Source organism: Rhipicephalus sanguineus, chromosome 6 (assembly GCF_013339695.2).
Source record: "Rhipicephalus sanguineus isolate Rsan-2018 chromosome 6, BIME_Rsan_1.4, whole genome shotgun sequence".
Taxonomy (NCBI): Eukaryota; Metazoa; Arthropoda; class Arachnida; order Ixodida; family Ixodidae; genus Rhipicephalus; species Rhipicephalus sanguineus.
In genome coordinates this window covers 101,281,593-101,304,019 of record NC_051181.1, presented here as the reverse complement: position 1 = coordinate 101,304,019, position 22,427 = coordinate 101,281,593, and the positions used below count along the sequence as shown (strand labels likewise).

The window sequence follows — 22,427 nt, the reverse complement described above, 5'->3', positions numbered from 1 at the left end:
TGACGCTTGCAAAACCAACAGTTAGTTTTCCGTAGTTGCTTCGTGACTTCGGAAGTAAAATGTTACTTTGTGAGGAGAACATAGTATTATTTGGATTATCAAGACTGTTTCTACCTATGACATAAGGTAATTGTGGATTCTTAAGCATGCGATAAATGACGATGCCGTGATTGTAGGAGATAAGCTTATTTATAGTGAGCAGATTTAACTCGGTGAAGATGGAGGTAACCTGAGCATTATAAGGAGCCGAAACATTATTTTGGATGTGTTGCAAAGGGGCTATATGAGAGTGACATGTGAGGCCCCATGATGCTATACAATAATTTACATGACTGAAGATAAAGGCATAGTATAATGTCAAAAGAGTGTGCCCTTGAAAGTAGTGTCTTGCCTTTCAGAGGACCCTGACGCCGTATGCAATTTTATTTTTAAGAAGTTGATGTAAATGTTGAATTTCTAAAAGAAGCTTTTTCTAAAAAAGGAATTTTTAAAAGAATTGCTAAGAGAAGATGGATTTCGCCTTGGAGTAATCGGAGGCAAACGCATGAGAGACCGTGGGATAGTGATGACCGTCGTACGTGACAGATCGAGGGACGGACTGACAGTTTTATGCTTGAATCAGCGTATAAATAGTAATGGACTTAGAAGATTGGATGGTAAAGAAATGATACACTTAAACGCATATATGTGCACATCGCCTTTAATCACAACCAACGATGCAAGCACCACGCTGACCGTTGTATAACACTACGCATATTTTTGCCAGTTTACCCTTTATGAGGTTCCGTTTGAAGTAATAATAAATAATGTCCCCTTGTGCCACACAGGTGTGGGCGATGCTTCTGTTCTTCCTGGCCTTCCTCAGCATCGTTATGATCTCCTTGGACGCCATTTCACGGAAGATGCGCCGCCAGAGGGCTTCCGTTTTTGAAATGTGGAACCAACACTTCTGGATGCTGTTCGAGAACATGTTTTGCGAAGGTGCGTTCACCATTATGTCCAGCGCCTTCTTCGAAGTTCTCACGTACACGACGAGGTAAAAAATGCAAATACGTATCCTCAATAACGAAAGCAAAAGTATCTACTTCATATACCTATGTACGTACGTATTTGCAGCACGCAGTGTGTTTTCGCATATCTGAAGCAGGCCTTCGGTTTCATCTGGAGAGATAGACCGCGTATAAGGATGCACACAATGCACGCAAGAGGAGAAAATGTTTGAAGCTTGCAATCTCTTCAGTGTTCAGTGAGAACTTGTGCACTGCACGGGAAAGTTTTACAGTGACAGCGGCCAGAACGACTGCTGTTTTCACAGGCGGCAGTAGCGAGGACAATGACTGCACGGTGGCCAATGCACCTAACTGATACACTGTAGCTTACGAAGCCCAAGTAGACGGTTTTTTATGATTCCTAACAGATTTGTATTAATTCGTCGATGTCAACTTACACAGCTTGGCTGCATGAATTAAATTATTTGCAGGGGCGGAAAATACGAAAATCGCAGTGCATATGGCGCTGACCCTAGGTAGCTCGTTAATTGAAATCGAATCAAATGAAATTTATTTTCCTGTCAAATATGTGGATAGTCATTTCAAGCTAATTAAGGTGACAGCAGCTCGGCAGCGAATGCAACGGTATTTGCGATGGTTACTGAGCGGAGTATATTGAAAGACTGCACCGCGACAAAAAGGTGCGCTCTGTTGAAACGAGAGTTCTTGAACTTGTAGGACTGTATATATGTATATATATTAATTATGGTTCTTATTTTTTTCCTAACAACAATGTGGAAAGGGGTATCCTTCACCAAGCAGTGGTGACAACAACTCCTTCAATTATTTTCTATTTCAATTAAAAAGAAACCTCACCACGATATGGCGGTAAGGTTAAACCTTACTGTCCCAACGTGGGAGCCGCTTGCGTCAACTTAGGGCTCATCTTCAGGACCCGAATAAAGTTCATCATACCATGGAAGTGTAGCATACTAGAAATCCTTTCCAAATGTTGAAGACACCGCATCCAGTGTGCAATATAATGAGCGAAGCGTTTAGCAAAGATGTATCTAATGTTGACCATCTGGAGTTATTTAACGTATGCCTTGTCTACCTGTATGGATGTTGTTGTATTTCACCTCCATCAAAATGCGGCAATGTTGGTGGGGAATCAAACATGTATCCTCGCGCTTAGCGGCGCGGAACCTTAGCCGCTAACCAACCACGGCGGCTAAAGGCAATGAGTCGCGTTGGCAACATCTAACGTAAAAAAATACCGGCAGATCCCACGCACTGTGGGAATCGATGTAATGCGAAGCAGCCTGCAAAGAGCTGCATACATCGCCTTGTTTGTCTTTGAGCAAAATGAAACCATTCATGCTATGACATCTAGTTCACCGTATAATGCATGTTTGCCATACACGCATGCATGCACTATCTGGTATATCCCAATGAAACGTATATTCTGGTATATACAACGCATGACCTGTCATTTATGTTCTTCACGCACTCGTGTCATGCCATACCAATTTTGGTATATATCTAGTTAACAAAACGGCCGCAAGCGACCATGACAGTGTCGTGTAAATCATACCGTACATGACATGCATAACATGATTTGCATGCTAAGGGCTGTCATTTATGTTTGTCGTACAGTCACATCGCGCAATACCAATTTTGGTGTATATCAAACGAGCGAAATGGCCGCGAGTGCACCATGAGTATATGATGCCAATCATGCCCCCACATGACATGCATATCATGGTTTTTATGTTACCACCTGTCACTAATGTTCGTCATCCGGTCACAGCGCGCAATGCTAATTTTGGTGTATGTCAAGCTAGCGAAACGGCCGCGAATGCACCATGATCGTGGCATGTAAATCATAACACACATGACATGCATGTCATGGTTTTCATGTTACCACCTGTTATTGATGTTCGTCATACAGTCGCGTCGCGCAATATCAATTTTGGTTTATATCAAGCTAGCGAAACGGCCGCGAATGGATCATGAGCGTGGCATGTAAATCATGTTGTACATGACTTGCATGTCATAATTTTCATGTTACCACCTCTCATTTACGTTCGTCATACAGTCACATCGCGGAATACCAATTTTGGTGTATATCAATCTAGCGAAACGGCCACCAGTGCGCCATGAGCGTGGCATGTAAGTCATTTCGTACAGGTCATGCATGACGTGTTTTATGTTACCACCTCTAATTTACGCTCGTCATACAGCCGCGCCACGCAATACCAATTTTGGTGTATATGCAGCCAGCGAAGCGGCCGCGAATGCATCATGAGCGTGGGATGTAAATCATGACGTGCATGTTATGGTTATCATGTTACCAACTGTTATTCATGTTCTTCATACAGTCACATCGCGCAATACCAGTTTTGGTGTATATCAATCTAGCGAAACGGACGCGAGCGCACCATGAGCGTGGCATGTAAATCATGTCGAACATGACTTGCATATCCCGATTTCCATGTTACCACCTCTCATTACGTTCGTCATACAGTCGTGTCGCGCAATGACAATTTTGGTGTATATCAATCTAGCGAAACGAGCACCAGTGCACCATGAGAGTGGCATGTAAGCCATGTCGTACATATCATGACATGCATGCCATGATTTTCAAGTTAGCACGTATCAGTTATGTTCTTCATACACAAATATCTCATCATACCAGTTTTCGTATATCTACATTCATTTAAACGGCCGCGAGCGCCCCGAGACCATATCATGTAAATCATGCTGCACATGACATGCGTGTCATGATTTGCATGTTAGGACCTGTCATTATGTTCTTCATAAACTCTTGTCAAGCCATACCAACTTTGGTATATATGAAAGTAACGGAACGGCCGCACGAGCCTTAAGGCCGTGGAATTTAAATCATGCTGTTCATGACATACATGTCATAATTTTCGTGATATGACTGGCCATTTATGTTCGTAATAAGGTTATGTTATGCCACACCAATTTTGATATACATGCGATTAACGAAACGGCCAGGAGAGCACAAAGTCGTAGGCGGCTAGATAGATAGATAGATAGATAGATAGATAGATAGATAGATAGATAGATAGATAGATAGATAGATAGATAGATAGATAGATAGATAGATAGATAGATAGATAGATACGCTCAGAGTCGCAGAAGTTCGCTAAGAAATGCTTCGCATTTAAAATGTCGCTTCTCCGCTCATCTTTCAACGGGGGGAACTCGAGTAAATGCGCCGCAGAGCGGTGAGGGTATCGCGTGAATGTTGCGTAACTGGGTTTCGCAGAAGCGTCGCGCTGCCCGAGTGATGGATCCGCTGCTCGACGTTCACGAACGGTTGCTGCTTATCGAGCACGGCGTTCAGGATCCACAGCCCGTCGTTGCCGTTTCGCAGCTGCTTCTCGTTCCCCGAGTGAAGGATCCGCAGCCCGTCGTTGCCGTCTCGCAGCAGCTTCTCGTGCACGAAGTTCCGGGTCCGCAGCTCGCTTCAAACGCTTGCGTTCAGCGTCGTATGCTCGTCTCTTCGCAGCCTTGTCTTCTGCGTTGCTTGCTGTTGTTGACGCCGACGAGGGTGAGGGTGGGGTAACGTTGCCTTCAACGAGTGCTGGGACGCTGGTTGAAGGTACTGTTGCTTCCATCGCATCTGCTCGAGTCAAGCAAAGCGTCAAGTCAAGCGAAAGCCAAGTAAAGACGCCCGTGACTGAATTCCGAACGCGCGCTCCGCCGCTTATATACACACTGCCCGCGTTCGATCGAGAGGAGGGAGGGACGGAGAGGAGGGAGGGAGGGAGGGAGGGAGAGGAGAGGCCTGATGCCGGCACGAGACGAGCCGAGCATGCGAGGGAGGGAGAGGAGAGGCTTTCTGCCGGCACGAGACGAGCAGAGCATGCGCAGTGGGGGTGTGTACGGTGGCCGACGCTGCAGGTGCGACTAAGAAATGCTTCGCAATTAAAACCGACCTGAGGCCTCCTCCACGTGTAACATGGGCAGCTGAAGATGTAGTAATAGTCAGTGAGTCAGTGGAGCATTTGAAAAACTGTCTAACCTGTCTGCCTTTCCACGTACTCCCTCCTTTATTACGTGGTGTATGAAGTTCGTTCCTTCCAGCATCGGCGGAAATGCCAGAGCGCACGGATCTGCGGATCGTCAGCGCCGTCTGGTGGCTCGCCATCGTAGTGCTAATGAACGCGTTCGCTGGCCAGATGCGCGCCTGCCTTATGGTCAAGTCTGAGCTGAAGCGCATCAATACCCTGGATGACATCGCTGAGAAGCCTCATCTCAAGGTCTACCTTCTTAAGAACACTGTGGCCTCGCGTTATCTCGAGGTGAGGCCTAAGTACATTCACCGCTTCCGCTTCTCCAAGAGCGGATATCTATTATAATTAACGCAGACCGGCTGAGGTTTCGGCCGCTGTGTTATTACTTACTGTAATAAATGGCCCACGTCTTTGTGCTTTGGAAAGTTCAGAAGCATCGTGGAATCGTGCCTATGATTTAGGCTGGAAATTACGAAAACACAATGGGCTTATGACGCGAACATTTCATTGAAACAGCGTGTTACTAAACAAGAAACAGGAAGAGGAGGCCACAGGACAGGCGCATGTCCACTGCACTCCTCGTCGTATGCCTCGTCTAGTAACGCGCTGTTTCAAAGAATGGAACTTGCCACCAACTCACCCAACTTGCCATATTGATGTGCGATACGAAGCAAGTCGTTCTTAAGAAAAGTGGCTGAAATTCTGGTATTCGTACCGTGCAATTATCGATACTGACCAGGCCTCTAATATACGGAAAGTTTTAGCATCAACTCTCCTCCACTGTTACACGTGCGAGATTGTGTGTTTGGTAAAGTGACCCAGGGAGAATTGACCATGCATTCGTGAACACATTTTCAAATGCAATATATTTTCATGAATAAATTTTTTCAACAAAAGATGCATACATATGTTCATTTACAAACGTTCGGCCAAACACATTAGCGTTACCTATGATTTTATTCAGCAGTAGTGTAAATGAAGTTTCGTTTAAGCACATGTTACATAATGCTAGCCGCTAAAATGCCAGCTTGAAGCAGTGCCAACGCCAATTTGTTCTAAGTGGGTATGTCTGGCAAACATATGATCGCTATACACTAACTGAAATATTTTATTATAGTGCTAATATTCAGAAGTCCGTTGCATTGTTTCTTCTTTGTGATGTACGATGTGTTTGAATTGAATGTACTCATGATATGTGCACCTCTCCGAGCAGCTGAGTCCCCAGATTAGAATGCAACTTTCTGGCCCAGTGATTTACTGAAATTCTGCCAAAGGAAAACGCGTGCGAGTGGATCTTGTGTAGGTGCTCAAAGAGAAAGATTCAGTGCCACAGTTCATGTGAGATGTAGTAAGAACTGTACTTCGTTTCCAGACCTGATGCTAGAGTTTCGTGGTTTCCACACCTATATCATATATGTGTCCCATGTTGTTTGGACCTCATACTAGACTTGCGGCTGCTCAGCGGTATTTGCTGATACCTGAGTGCATTCTTTCTAGAAAAGCATGGCGACTCAAGAGACGCACCTTAGTGGTCGTTCTGTAGGAAGAATAATGTATGGTGCAATCCATGTAGTCGTATGCCAATGTGATATCGTACCTGAGGTGCATCACTGAGATGATTAAGACGGAAACAAACAGCGCTGCACACGGGACGGTGAAAGAACGACGGACAAGGTCACCGTCCCGTGTCCAGTGCTGTTTGTTCCCGTCTTAATCATGTACCAACCAGCCCAGTTAAGCGCACTCATCCAATCACTGAGATTGTTTATCACCTCAAACATATGAGTTCAGTTGGAAATGACATGATGATATTTACTCTCTATATATGCGAATGATTCAATTAAAAGTGCGAATTTGTAGTCAACACTGTGCAACTGTTCTTTCATTCACGTTTGAATTGTTTGGAGCTGTTCGCACAAGAAAAAAAAAGGAAGGGGACACAAACAACCGGTATTTCTAATTGGCCACAATATAAGAACTGCAGAATTGGCTCTGCCTATGGTCACTGACGACATAAGAATGCATTGATGTACAACAGCATAAATTGGCTTATTTTCGTGACTTGTTCGTAAAAACACTTTAAGTGATCTCGCTTATCTTCGCTCTCAATTTAGCTCTCGCCATCGAGTTCGAGGAAATGCGCTAAAACAACCTTGAAGTGCATTCTTTATATTGCCACCACTGATGTGGCCACGTTATATGGATCAGCTAGTTTCAGACATCTGGAGGTGTCATGGAACTGTCTAGCGCTGTCATCCCCATGTGCACACGCCTCACTTGGTTCAAGTTGCTTCAAACTCACGTGACGCAGTCGTCCCAAGGAGCCGCAGAGCGAAAAGTGTGGAGCATGATACGCCGCAACGGGACGGACCTCTACGGCCTGCTGAGATTCCCTGAAGAGATGCTGCATGAGATTGTTCAGGAGAAGGCGGTGGTCATTCATGCTGCAACAGTTTCGCAAAACGAGGCAAGTATACATACCTGGCCCATGGAGCCAAGGTTTCATTACTTCATTGAGCCTGGACTTCATGTCTAATTGGTCACAGTATAAGAACTGCAGAATTGGCTCCGCCTATGGTCACCGACGACATAAGACTGCATTGATGTACAGCCGCAGAAATTGGCTTATTTCCGTGACATCAAGCGCTTTGGTGTGTTACAGTGGGAATAGCCTTACTGTACATATTTTTTAAGAACCTGACAAATCTTTTAGGAGGAGGTGGAATGAGTGTTCGGCAACGAAGCAACACTGAACACTAAAAGCACTAGAAACAACGAAGTATTCGTTTCCAGCAAAACCTTTTTAACACTTAAATCTCCAGAGTTGAAACTTCTAGGATCAGAAGGCAGTCCAACTGGCTCCGGTAGATGAGCAGGTGGACCGTGGTTTTGCGTATGGAGCTTCTACGGAATTTTTGTGTGACCTATTGTAGAAAATATTGAATTGTATTCGCACTTACAAAATTATATATTTATATTTCTGGAAGCGCGGTGCGAACGTTGCAGAAAAAAAGATTTTAACCTGCAGGATTAGGTTCGGTCGGACTAGTGGTCTCCATAAAAAAAGTCACAGTTTCGCCGCAAGGGCGAAGCAATGAATGCGATAGCAAGAAACTAATGCTATACGAAGTGAGGCTCGCCAATGGATACTCTCAGTTTGAACTGCGCTCCTGTTGCAAAGGCGGCCGAAGCAGCGAAGGAAACTAGCGTGCTTCAAGTGTCGAGCTGTGACACTTGATAGTTCGCGCTCATCGTCTGTTTGTTCGTTTACCGGCGTCCCTTCAGCTCGAGTGACTTTCGTACGCTCCGTAACATGAGCGCGGACATCACGGTGAAAGGTTGAAACATCCCTCTTGCCCTCACCACGGGAAAACCGCGCGAGCAGACAGCGGAAGGGCAAGGTTCTCCCTGCGCAAACATAAGAAGCGAGCGAGCTCGCCGACGACTTTTAAATGCGCCCGTCTAGAGTTACTGTATATGCTACCTTTAGGTAGCAGAGTTGCGCATCTGTCTTCCAAACGCCGCTAGCAACCATGCATTGCGGAGAAGCTGCGCTCGGGCTAATTTTTGTATTTCTCGAAGCAGCCTCGGCAGCGAACTGAATTAACACTTGCCATCGACAGCCAATGTTTATCGCCGGTCTTCGACACGCCTGACATGTTAATCGGCGACACGGTAGGCATGTCGCCTGCGAAAACGAAGTGCGACTTCACCGCATAGCTGTGGTTGCTAGCCGGACCTATGCGCAACTCTGCTACCTAAAGGTAGCATATACAGTGACTCTACGCCCGTCGTGCTCCTAGCGCCATCTCGCTGGTAATGAAGAAACGCTTATAAGCGCCGGCCGTCTCCGAGTCCGTCCAGCGGTAAAGTGTGCGTATATAACGCTCGCCGTTAGCTACGTGGAGGATCTGCGTTTCGTGGCGTAGCGGTTAGCGTCGCTCGCTGCGGAGGAAGATGTCCCTGGTTCGATTCCGCGCTTCGGAAGCATATTTTTCTTTGCGGCTTTTTTATATATATACATACTTATACATATACGGTGCATGACGGCGACGGCGACGGCAAAATTCAGCCGAGACTGTCCATATAATTGCTATCGCAATAAAAATTTTCGTATTACTTAAGATGATTATACTTATGAAACAGACACTTTTTGCTTAGCTTTGTGCACTAAGCTCGGCAGCTTATTGTTCTTAATTATATTTCATCTGTTAATAGGAATAGCGTTACAACTACGTACTTGTGGTTTTCTATGCACACAGGACATGCAGATGTTTATTTCTTGCAGGCGTTTATTTTTTCTAGAAGTTAAACATCTTAAAAACTACTGTTTTTACACTGACAATACGTGATTAGAACCAACTTTCAGAAGCAATCTTCAAGTCTGGCAACTTCGGTCATTTTTTAAGAAAGTGCAGGTTTCGCAAAATCATTGAAGCAATGCGGTGTTTTCTACGTGTTGTTTCCATGACAGTCTAATATTCTGTTGTAATGTTTATTCATACTTGTGTTATGGTGCTGTCTTCTCAGTTCGCGCTTACCCACGAAAATGCATACGCTGCCCTCCTTTGTGGCATGAATTGGCGTACACAGTCTTTAAAAATGCAAGTCCGTGAATAAATAGGACATAACCGTTTTTATTGTGCAGTGCATGATGACACGTGCTTGTGACGATGAAGAAGACGGCAGTCGGACGGTTAAAGATGAAACTCTTTATTGGGCGAACATGTTCCCACGAAATGTACACTGTACAAGCGAGTAGAAGTCACCATACGACGATAGCGGCGAGCAAAGTTGGCGGTCGTCGACAATCTGATCACCAGCGGAACAAGTCGGCTTTTATGCACGCGCGATCGAACATTCCAGAACCATCCCAGAGCCATTTCATAGAAATTCTATCAAAATATTCCAAAACAATAGTGGAAGTTTTATTACCTTCGGGCTTTGCCTGCGCCGAGCGATAGTAAGCGTTTTACAGCGAAAGCTGTTATGAGATCACAACAGTGGCCGTTTTTGGCGCCGTAGTTGTCCGCCGCCGCCGGTGTCCGTAACCGCTGTCGCATGAAATAAGAAAAAAAAAATCGTGGATAGAATGGGGGTAGAACCTGGGCTCTCTGCGTGGACGCTCAGTATTCTACTACAGAGCCATGCCGGCGCTTGAAACTCCTTTGCAAAAAGACCCTATACAGGCTTCATGTCGGGAAGGAACCACATTAACATATGTAATATAGCGTGGTAGAAGAGTAAAATAACAACCAGGAGTCACACGACGCGAATTCTGTAAACAGGCGTCACACAATGCGAATTGCGCAACGAGTGAGTTCTTGAACCCTTCGAAACCGTTACAAAGGCCTCTGCCATAATTCTTCATCGCCATCAGGCAAAGCATCAACAAAGGGCACATAATGCTTTACAGATGTTTATGGGGTACCACGGTTCTCCGCAGAATGACGAATAATGGCGTAATGGGTGCTTCCCAACTTCACAAAAATTATTATTTATGGCGTAGTGGGTACCTTGCTAGTGTACTTGTATTAGTAGCCCCAAAGAGAGTTTACAACGACCTCTAGAAATGCCGCTCTTCCAGCTTTCGCTATGACTCTGTGCTGCGCTTTCCGCGCAGGCGTGGCGTTTTTTTTTTTTTTTGGTTAGTGAAGCCCGATTACACAAAAAACAAATAAATCGGTACGCGTGGCAATGATAAGAAAATGACTGAAACGTTTGTGTCACGTAAATCAGCTGGCTTTTTTTATTCGAGGTTCATTTGTCACGTGCACTGCAAAACCAGGGGCACCACTGAAATTTGGTAGCTACAAGTTCAAGTGAGAACGAAGGAATGCGGAGTATTGCTATTTGGTTATCATGGTTATCATTTGGTTATCATGGTTATCATTTGGTTATCATGGTTTTGAGGATCCGAATAAATTTTCTTTTTTGTTTATTAGGCGGAACGCTTGTGATGATGGAATATTTGTAAGGAGGGAGCATGCCTTGCTGTTTATGCTATGGGAATGCGAACGCAGCGAAAAAAACAAAAAACAAACGCGCTTCTTTTTCACAGCTCCTCTTGCGATACCACATGACAAATTTTTACTACGTTGCCACTATATACCGTCTCCTGTTTAAATGACATATATGTGAAAGAAAACCAGCAGTTAATGAAGTGAAGGAAAGTATGGCGGACGCTAATTGTACTGTTTTAAGTGTATTGCAGTAATTGTGATGTCGATGTGGAGAAAGTAGAGTGGACGCAAAGACAACCTGCCACCGGCAGGAATTGCAACGGGCAGGAACTGCAACCAGCAGGGACCGAAGCTGCAACCGAACGGTTCGGTTCCTGCCGGCGGCAAGATGTCTTTTCGTCCATTTTACTTTCTTCACATCTATATTACAATTGTTACAATGCATTTTAACTAGGGGCGTAGCCAAGGGGGGGTTGGGGGGGTTCAACCCCCCCCCCCCCCGAAATTTTTCAGTTTTGCTTGCGCATATAGGCACGCACACATACAAACGCACGCACGAACATACATAAAGTATGGTTGAACCCCCCCCCCCCCCCCGGAAAAAATTTCTGGCTACGCCCCTGATTTTAACCAGTACAATAAACGTCCCCGTACCTTCCTTGGCATCATTATCTGCATGATGGCTTTCATTAAGGTTGCGTTAAACAAAGAAACGAGCCCTGAATGTTTCCTTCATTCGCACATGTAATTGTTCGATATACAAAGTGCAAGTAATTTTGCAATCTTTATATTCTTTGAGTATGTACAATTGCACTTAAGAAAGAAATGGACGTAGCCTCGAATGTCCATTGGTTCACGGACTGTATTTTCGATTACGTCTTGGCCGGTGCCATCGCTGATGCATCTCCCTGAAAGAACGGAGGGCGCGTTGCAACACTGCTGACGTAAATGAGCACGTTAGGAAGAGTCGATGTGCTTTCTGCTTATAATGTAGCATTCAGTGCGTCAAGCTAAAGTCATTGCAAAATTGTTATTGTGTCGATGCGTTAAAGTATCCTTATCGCTATCGTGGAATTCCCGCCTTTCAGGAAGTTCCGTGCCGCTGTTCACCGACTCACATAACAAGAAACTCTCAAATAAGTGAGCGACACGCACAACGTTAAAACTGCACTGTCGTGTACACGTGAGAACTGCCGAGTGGCAGTTCTCACGTGTACACGACAATGCAGCAATCCTGGCCGTCCAGTGCGCCCCCGACAGGGCCGTTAGGCTAGACCTGCCCGTTCCCACGAGAGAGTAGCCAGGCGGCGCGGGGAAACCTCAGCGTCTGCAATGGACTCTGCAATGGAATAAAGTTGTACTCTCTCTCTTTCTGTACAATGTGAAAGCACCTGACGGCATAGCTATAGGTTCACCATTACGCAACCAATATTCACATGCATCTACACAGGGACATCGGCCCACAAAAATGCACTGCCTTTAGCACTGACCTATTCCTTTCTGTCAATTAGTGATGTGACCTGACATGTTATTCTTAGTCAGCTGTACGTTTTGTTAACGCTCCTTGCTACGATCTAGGCTTTTTCTCTTGCCATCGTTAGCCTGGACAATAAAATGCACGTTCCGTCAATTTCGGGGAAAAAAAAGGGGGGGGGGGATATTTACAAACGACACTTTGCTGGATAGAACCACAAGGGGCCTCCAGTAGGCTTCCAGTGTCGAGTAGCTTGATTTGGAAGTGCCGCTGGTTCATCACACGCCCATTATATGCGTTAAAGCGTTCGAATTGCTCTGCATGTTTCAAACTTCCGTGTATAAATTTTCTGCTCAAGATGCGTTGTTCACCTCTCAAAGAAAGTCATAGTTGGATGGAAGTCGTGTACCATGACGTCACGAATAAATTTTTTTTTTTCGCCTATAAGGTAGACTACGGTAGGACTGTAGGGCGGTCCTTACTATAACACAGATGTCAGAGCCAAAGGGTTTGACAGCTACCTTACAATCGGTAGTAAGATAAATTCCACGAATGGCATATCGATTTTATAACGTCCTTATCTGAAGCGCCACCAACACCATATTAAGCATCGTATGTATAATCCATGACAGCTACGCCTAACTTAGACTTTAAGTTGAAAGAGGGAATCAGCTAGAAGTTGGGCCACTTGGGAGGGTATGTTAGGCTTTGGAAAAGGCGTAACGAGACCAAAGATTATACGAACAGGTGCGAAGCTTGTGTTGTGAGCCTTATCTTCGGTCTTTTCTTTCCCATGGTCTGAGATTCCAAACAATCCCATTGGGTACACCGTTATTTTGAACTTTTATTTTCCGCCAGAGTAAACGAAATTTATCTCGCGGTTTTACTGAACGGTAATTATAGGGAGCTAGCTTCCGTGTTGTCATTCTCACATCTTTTCGAATTGTGCTGATGCGGAGCCCTGTGCACGTTCTGCTTCTAGAGTCTACATGGAAGGTTACCCTCTCGGAACTTTCCATACTGGAATCTAAAAGTCACGTGCTTCCCCATTTGCTTCATTCCAGGCTGGCAAATTTTGTGCACGAGGTGAACTCGGAGAATTCTACGCCGGAACGGAGGCAATGTACACCCTAATTTTCGCAGGCTACATGAACCGACAAATGAACGAGACCCTGCGAAAGCGCATCAAGCGAATGTGAGGCTACTTTTTTTTTTTAATGAAATGATGTATAGCGGAGGTTGGTGCCTTTGTGGCGGCACCGGCTACCCTTTCACGCATAGCAAACGCGACATAAAAATTGCAAAAAGAAAGAAAATTGGCACAAAGTACGCCATACAGTAGAACAGCATATGTGCGGCCACTGTAAAGATTCTGTACAGGACTCTGTTTACCTGCGATTATGATTAAATCGGCCAGTTTTACCAATCGATGTAATAATGTTAGGCTGGCTCTAATGGTGGCGCTAATCTGGCCCGTCACTGACGTGCATGTGGCTGTCACCCGCTTTTCAGTAATGCTAGCTGTATTGGAAGGGGAAATGGCAAACATTAATAATAATAATTGTTGCGGTCTAACGTCCCAAAACCACGTACGATTTAATTATGAGAGACGCCGTAGTGGAAGGCTCCGGAAATTTCGACCACCTGGGGTTCTTCAACGTGCACATAGATCTATGTAGACGGGCCTCAAGTATTTTCGCCTACATCGAAAAATGCCGCCGCCGGGATTCGATCCCGCGACCCTCGGGTCAGCAGTCGAACAGGAGCAGGAGGAGGAGGGAGGAAGGAAAGGCAGGGAGCTCAATCAGATGCACGTCCAGTTTGCTACCCTACACTGGGGGAAAGGGTTGAAGGGATTAAAGGAAGAAAATCACACCATCTCCCGCTAAAGGGGACCATGAGGCGATGCGAAGCAATGTTTCGGCATGTAGAGCCCGCGTTTCGGAGGGGGAGGGGAAGAGGGAGGGTTAAAGAGGAGGGGAGGGGAAAGGGGACGGGGAAAGAAGAAGTGGAGAGGGTTTGCGCATGCACAGTAAGGGTGGTCACGCCGCGCACCACCACCACCACTGGATTGAACTCCGCTATAAGATGCTTCACATCTAAAAAAAAATGAAGAGGGAAGAAAGCACTGCCAGGGTACATGTGCGCCTGTCCTTTGCATGCCTACAAACGATCGCTTAACCAGGTTGATTTTAAGAATAGCATCAAAGCTCGCATCGCTTTGAGGGCCTGCGACGCGTTGGGCCATGATCCAAGGATCTTCCAAAAACGCTCTGTAGCAGTCGAGCACCATAACCACCAGACCGTCGTGGTGTGTGGACTGAATAACTGGAACCTGATTATTCATGATAAGTGTTAAGTTTAATTATGTGTAAGGTTTCCTAGTCCGACCAGTGCTTCGAATCAATCGCATTGTATACGAAATTTTATCTAAGAGAAATTTGTCACCAATTTTTAATTATCTTCTTTCTTTTCCTTGCCAGCGCGATGGCCTTCATAGAGAGTGGCATTTATGAACACATGTACCACATTGCGATTCCTTCGCTGGACCGGTGCAGTGTCGCGGAAGAAGGTGAAGAACTGAGGCTTCAAGACCTGGCACCCGTGTTCTACCTGTACGAAGCCTTTTGCCTCGCCAGCATCCTCGTCTTCCTGGCAGAGGTGCTCGCCCACCGATACTCGCGTCCCGGACGTCGCGCGCGTCGGCTCCGCAGACTGGGGCGTTCAGTTGGCCCACCGAAAGTCTTCGTTCGCCCCCGAGCAAATTGTCCCGAGGGACGCTCAGAGCTAGACATCAGTGAGAGAGTGAGAGACAGGAAAAAACTGGGGTGGGGCGAAGCATGTAGGGAAGGGTGTTTCAGCTCCACTAACATGAAACCTGTGGAAGGGTGCGCCGGTGTTTCCCACTGCAAAATCTCTGCTAATGGGCAATGAGACACAAAAGAAAGATTACACACAGAGACCCGCAGTCCGCTTTTATGGTACATTCGACTGGTCGTTTTCGAGCGCTCCGCAGGCGCTGAAAAAAGTGTGTAAAATAGCAGCTAACCATTGCTACTAACATTATCGGGTGAAAACATGATCAGGAAGGAGAAAGATGACTTGCATACCTGCTTGTTCTAGTTGAAAAGGTTTAAAGCTGTTGAATTCAACAGTTTCAAACACAGTCAGAGCGCTCTCAAACGACCAGTCGAATGTACCATTAGTAAACGCCCACGATGTGGATCTTTATTGTTCAAGTACACACAAGAGAAATCTCCCATTGGCACTACATTGTAGCTTAAGATCCAGTGCCTATATTTACGGAGTGGCCGCTAGCAGACGCCACCTGCGTCGGCGATGTCTCTCGCGGGTGAGGGTGCGTTCTCGTTCCTCGCGAGCTGGTAGTTCAGCGTTCATCGCAGAAAGAGCGTTTTCATAGTCAACGCGCGCCGTTCGCTCTCTCTCGCCACACGGCGAGCGCTTTAATGGCAATGTGAGCTGGCTACATTTTGTTCAACACCCGTTCCCTTCCTTCTACCCGCTCCAACCTTGAGCAGTGCCCCTTGAGCAGATAAATTTATTGACTGCGGCCGGCTAGCTGAGGCGAGTTTGAGACTCCTGTTTTGAATGAATGTTACGATATACACTTGGGTGTATGTTAGAGCACTAGCCTACATGAAGCCTAGGGTTTTAGGGACAACAATGGAAGGGCAAACAGGATGGCGATAGAAATAAGTAAAAGACGACTGGAAAATTGGTGGCGGGAAAGTAGGCAGAAAGAAAAAAAAGATAACAGGAGAACTAAGGTTAGTGTGCGGTAAGGCGCAGAAAGTTGGGCTATGAATTGAAGACGGTTTTTTTATAGAAAGAGACGAACCTCAGTTCAGCTGGACAAGATTAGGCAATGATGATAATAATAATAATAATAATAATAATAATAATAATAATAATAATAATAATAATAATAATAATAATAATAATAATAGTAATAAAATCTTGAGCTTCGTGGAGCGCAGGTGACCGCCTTGTTGTAAGTCAGACGCTCTTTCCTCCTTTCATCCACTGTCAACGAAAAGAGAGAGAGAATTTATTTACAGAAAGGCAGAGAGATCGGCCTGAGCTACAATTTGCTGTGGCCTCACATCATAATTTTACGTCGTATTGTGGCGCAACAGTGACGTCACTGTGACTTCATAATGACGTCACAAATTCTGGCGACCTATGCCATCACTATGACGTCATGTGGTGACCTCGTTATACGAAGATAATTTTTTTGCATCACTCGCGTTGACGCCGACGGTTACTTATCGTGTTTGACGAGGGATCTAAGGCTTTCGCGTTAACTGGAACCGTCCACCGTCGCAAAATTTTAAAAGGCACTACACAGAACGAGCGGAAAGGCGACAACTTAGAAGTGAAAACCCATTCACGGAAAACACAACATAGCTAGCACAGGGATGTGTGACGTATAATCTTTCGTCTCTGCCCTATGCTGGTGACATGTGAATTAAGACTGTTCCAATTTTATTCAAAGACAGATTTAGTTTTCGTATGCCTTTAGGAATGTCACCCTAGCAGGTGTCGCGTCGGTCGTCTACATTTTTCGCTGATCGATGACGAGGCAGAAATGGAAGTTACCCTACGTCTGATAAGAAAATCGGATTACCGCCCTACAACCACACGCTGCCCGAAAAGTTCCGAAAATACTCTACAGTAGGGAAATTACCCTACGGTTGGCAACAATGACGTGCAGCAATGTATCTCCATGGATTTATTTTGCGGAAATTGTTTTCACTACTACAATTTTCACTGATGCAATTGAGTGGATTGTACACGGGCTGACTTGTGTCCATGTACTCGAATAATGAGTTTGCAGTGTTGTGCTTTTAGGGTAGCTTGTACTAATATGCCCCTTCATCAAACGATATTGGTTTACGCTAAATGAACTATTGGTGTGTCGTAGTGTGTGTTGCGTGCTTTCTTCATAGATCTAGATTTCTACAGTTTCCTAACCTATATACATATAGTGGGCTTTCCTACAGACACCTACTGTAATCACATCTAGTAGATAAAGGCCCGGTTCTTTGGCACTCCAGTCAAAATAACTCTGTCTGAATGCACCGAAAGCGTTGCTGTCCATCCTGACAAAGTCCTAAGCTTACACACTACACGGACAGAATAAGACACGTTCAAATGCATTTCTCTCTTTGGGCTGTACACAAGAAATGTGGCTTACCTGTGTACTGTAGCTTACCTGTGTACTGTACACGGGAAAACGAGTTGCGTGACATGGGTGTATTCCACAGGTTGTTTGTGAATCACGCTGTATTCCTGCTACCCTACTGTCTGTGTACACTGACTTCTCCACATTCACGTGTAGTAGTGCACTTTGCTCGCATACGATAGCTCGGCTTCAATTTCCAGGCACCATTGGTCACCAAATGCTCGTTAGAAAAATATGCCATACACGATGTCTTTCACAGAGCTCTCAAGGTTTACCAAGTGTAATACGCTTTGCACATGACGATAAACTTCTGTCTCAAAACCTGGCACCACTTCTGAGATTCAGCGAGCAGGCGACTAGAGCCGAACTTGATTGACTACCCGGTTCTGGGGAGGGGGAACCAAAACACATTATGTACCTCTACACTGTGTCATGATCCTGCCCATTATGATCCTCTCCTGCGTACGAGCTCAAATTCATCGGCGCGAGAATTAGAAAAAAATGTATCGCAGTTGTTGCTGAAGCGGCGAACTCTGTTGGGCTGCGCGGGCCAGTCAGTGCCCTGCTGCGTCACACTTCCGAATGCTAAGATTTGAAGCGTCTAGCCAAAATTAGTGGGGCGCAATTGTCGAACTGTCCAGTTGGTGGACTGTCCATTTCGGCCGCCGTTTATTGACAGGAGCTTGACGAGCAGCATGTTCCTGCTTCCGGTTATTCGGCGACGTCATTTTTAGGTTGGCTGATCTCCCACACCTGTGGGCTCATCTTTGCCGCAGAAAAAAGCAAAAAAAAAGAGAAAGAAAACGTGGGTAATATTCACTCGGCTCGTCGCCCCGTGCAAGAGATGCTGCAAGATTATCTTCGGATTGCAGTGTCATCGTACCTTGCATAGGACGCCGAGCCTGGCGATTCCGCGTGTGTTATCTCTTTTTGCGGCGCTACACCACCGAGAGCGCTGCTGACAGCCAAAACTGTCGTTGTAACCGCGGCGATGAGCAGGTGGAGAATATGCAAGGCAGGCGCCTCATTGGGGGCCGCGCAAGCTGAGATTTGGCCAATCTCAAACCACGTGTTAAATGTAGACATTTCTCGTACAGCCCTAAGCGCGACGCTCCGGCGCTATGGACAAGCGTGCACGACACCAAAGCCAAAACTGCGCGCTTCGCTTTATAATGACAGATTAATAGCAGCAGTCCACATGCCACCGACGTTATGGCGTTGTTCGCGGGCCGACTACAAGGACATTCGGAAGGTCGCCGTGTGGCAGGCTGTTGGAGCGGAGATTGGAAGAGGCCCTGACGGTAAGTCAGCGATCATTACGGCGCGTTTATTTGAATACGCGATTTGTTCACGTCGGCCCGCGCTTTTCCAGTGGCCGGTAAACTGCGTTACATACCATGCTTCATAAAGTTCAGAACGAATTGCACTACGCATTATTTTGTTGGACTACATTCATTCGAAGCGAGCAGTGGTAGCGCGTATCCTCATCCGCATCTTCTTTCCTAACGCGAAGGGCTAGTTGGTATTTGATTGCGCAAGGATATCGACAGCGCGAAAAATAAACAGGAGGGCTTGCCTTTTTCCCCTTGCTTCACCCTTCGTTTATTTTTCGCGCTGTCGATATATTGTCTTAATCCCGGCTGCAAAGTGGGCTAGTTGGATTTCGTTCATCGTAGGAAGGAAACCACCCTGTGTCATCGTCCCACTGTTTGTGATGGTTTCCTTACCACTATACACCCGCCACGGTGGTCTATGGGTATGGTGCTCGACTGCTGACCCGAAGGTTTCGCCATCGAATCCCGGCCGTGGCGGTCGCATTCGCCACTTCTGATACGGCGATATGACTTTTTATCGGTGTTATCCAGACGACTTGTCAATCAGGTTGCCATGTTTCATTGATGCCTGGATAATGCCACGCGCGCTTCGTTTGTTATTTTTATGTAACTTAGCCCGTTCTAACTAGGCCGCTGCCTCGCGCAAGCCGCAACCTAATGTCTTGGCAAGCTTCCAGATTAGTTTACAATCTTCTGATAGGCTTGAGCGCGCAAAGACGCACTGTTGAGCTTATTCTAGAACTTACGCGGCCACCAGAGATAGGGCTCGAATGTTCGATGACACATGTATAAATGCCGACGCGCCTTACCGCAGATCAGATTATCGACGGCCGACGCTCTTTCGCCGCTATCAGTGTAAGTTTGTATCGCTTGTAGTTCGACTTCTCGTTTACCGGGCACACGTTCGTCAAAAAAAAAAAAAGTAGTCTTGAACAAGCTGACTGCTGCCTTCGTCCGCGTCACGACCACCGCGACAATATGAACGCATTACTGTCGTTGCTGCCTGAAACTACTGAAGTGTTGCGCTGCTAAACACGCTGACGATGGTCCAATTCGCGGCATGGAGGAAGGAAACAGTTACGAGGGGGCATTGCGAAATGCAATAGAAGGAATAATAATAATAATAATAATAATAATAATAATAATAATAATAATAATAATAATAATAATAATAATAATAATAATAATAATAATAATAATAGGGCAAGAGCTCCTAAATCTTCTGCAAACATATTCGCGGTTTATAATTTGTTGCGAGTGAGTCGCGTTGATCCTGGTCACCTGAACCACTTGGTTCAAAAACCTAGATGGATATGACATCCACTTCAACAGATATGCAAACAAGTGATTGATGCCGCTGCTATAGCACAACTAGGATGTTCATTTCGCGCAGTATTGCGTTTAACAACATTATGCTCAATCCATGCTCTACTACGCCGCAGTGTCTTTCATGCTCTACTGCGCAACACTACCACACTGTGCTTCAGCAACACGGGAGGGGAGGAAGAAGTTTGTAGTTTGTGTCGTGAACGCGCGTAGATGTTCCACGTATCGCGGGCCTCCGTCTCGCTCCACCGAGCACGACATTCGCCTGTCGACAATAGCGCTTATTGCAGTAGATTTATTATCGCACTCGACGCTGTAGGCGGCGGAGAAACACGCTGGTGCACGTGGAAGCTGCACTACTCCGACAACGGGCCGTGACACGCTAAGGCGTAGCAAAATGCCAAGAAGGTAACTGTGTCTAGCGCCTGTGTCTAGCGCATGCTGTAAGATTATATATATATATATATATATATATATATTATATATATATATATATATATATATATATATATATATATATATATAATCGTTTTTTCTAGCGGTTATTTTTGTGGAATAAATGTTCGCGTTCAATTGCGCGTAAACAATTTGTTTTGCTGGGTGCAGTAACTGGTTCAAAGATACCTAAGTGTGTATTTTCTGGTGTATTGTTTCCAGCGCTCTGTGTTTGTGTACAACTAGTGCTGTATTGTCATTTTACTAGCAGTTATTTTTTGTGGAATAAATGTTCGAGTCCAATTGCGCGTAAACGAATTTGTTTGCTGGATGCAGGAACTGGTTCAAAGTTACCTAAGTGTGTATTTTTCTGGTGTATTGATCCCAGTGCTCTTGTGTTTGTGTTCAACTAGAGTTGTATTGTCTACTAGATAAGAGCTGTCTTCTATGCCGTCTTTAAGTATGTACCGATTGCTCAGTGTTTGTATACAATTAACGCCATTTTTTCAGAATGTACTTATTGAATTTTGCCTCGAGACCCCTACAGGCATTTCTGCCTCCAAACCATTCTTACACGTTCTGACAAATATGCCGCTGTATAAACGTGAAACTGAAAACTGTATTGTGTATCCAAGAACTGATGCCCTTCTGCTTTGGTCTCGTATGAGACTGGCAGTATCGAAAATAAATAAATAAATAATAAATAATAAACAAAAAAATATATATATATATATATATATATATATATATATATATATATATATATATATATATATATATATATATATATATATATATATATATATATATATATATATTGGAAAGAGAGAAACAGGAGACAACGCCCGTTCGTGGGCCGGCTGTTCTATTCTCTGGCCTTCGTCCTTCTCTTCCTCGCGCTACCCGAGCATGCGCCCAAGCCCGTTGCCGCTCTTCGTCATCACACTCGGCCACGCTGCGAAAGGTGCACCTTTGAAAGAAAAGCAGATTTCGGCACTTCAGACGTCTCTACGGACACAATTCTTAATACGCGACACATGCACGGCAAAATTGTTTCGCCTTCTTTTTTCTGCGCGCGAGTCGGAATTCGAGGACCGCACTCGCCAAGTGTTCTCGCCCAGTTGTTTCGTAATAATAAAGGGCCCTTCAAACTTCGCGCACAGTTTCTTCGCAGGGGACGGTGTACCTCGTTGCACCCACACCTCGTCGCCGATACGGTATGGCGGTGCCCGACGGTGGCGGCGGTCGTAAAGTCGCTTTTGCTCCTGTTGGGCATGCATTATCTTCTTGCGCGCCTCGGTTCGTATTTTGCGGCAAAGTGTCCCTCGTACAGCAGAACGTCCAGGTTGTACACGCGTGTCCAAGGAGAGTGTAGCGCCAAGTTTTCGTAGTTGACCGTAGACAATTTCGTAGGGAGAGGTTCCGGCTGAACTTTGCAACGCCGTGTTAACTGCGTATGCAGCTGCTTTGAGATGCTCGTCCCAGTCGGCCTCACCGGGCTTGTTGCTCGTACAATACGGTGCCAGTCGAGCTTGTAGCGTCTGGTTCGACCTCTCTGTCAGGCCGTTCGCTTGTGGATGGTAGGCTGCCGCGAAATGATGCTCAACCCCCGCTTGCCGAAGGTAGGTACGGAGCTCACGACTGCGGAAAG

General features: G+C 45.6%; 1 protein-coding gene across 1 annotated transcript in view; it reads left to right on the top strand.

The window, feature by feature from the left end:
• Positions 1-22,427, top strand: part of LOC119396038 (glutamate receptor ionotropic, kainate 5) — an 87,200-nt gene that overhangs the window by 20,915 nt on the left and 43,858 nt on the right. The window contains exon 4 of the mRNA XM_049416561.1: positions 828-981. Within this exon, the coding sequence (XP_049272518.1) occupies positions 828-981 (154 nt within the window). The remainder of the gene's footprint in view (positions 1-827; positions 982-22,427) is intronic.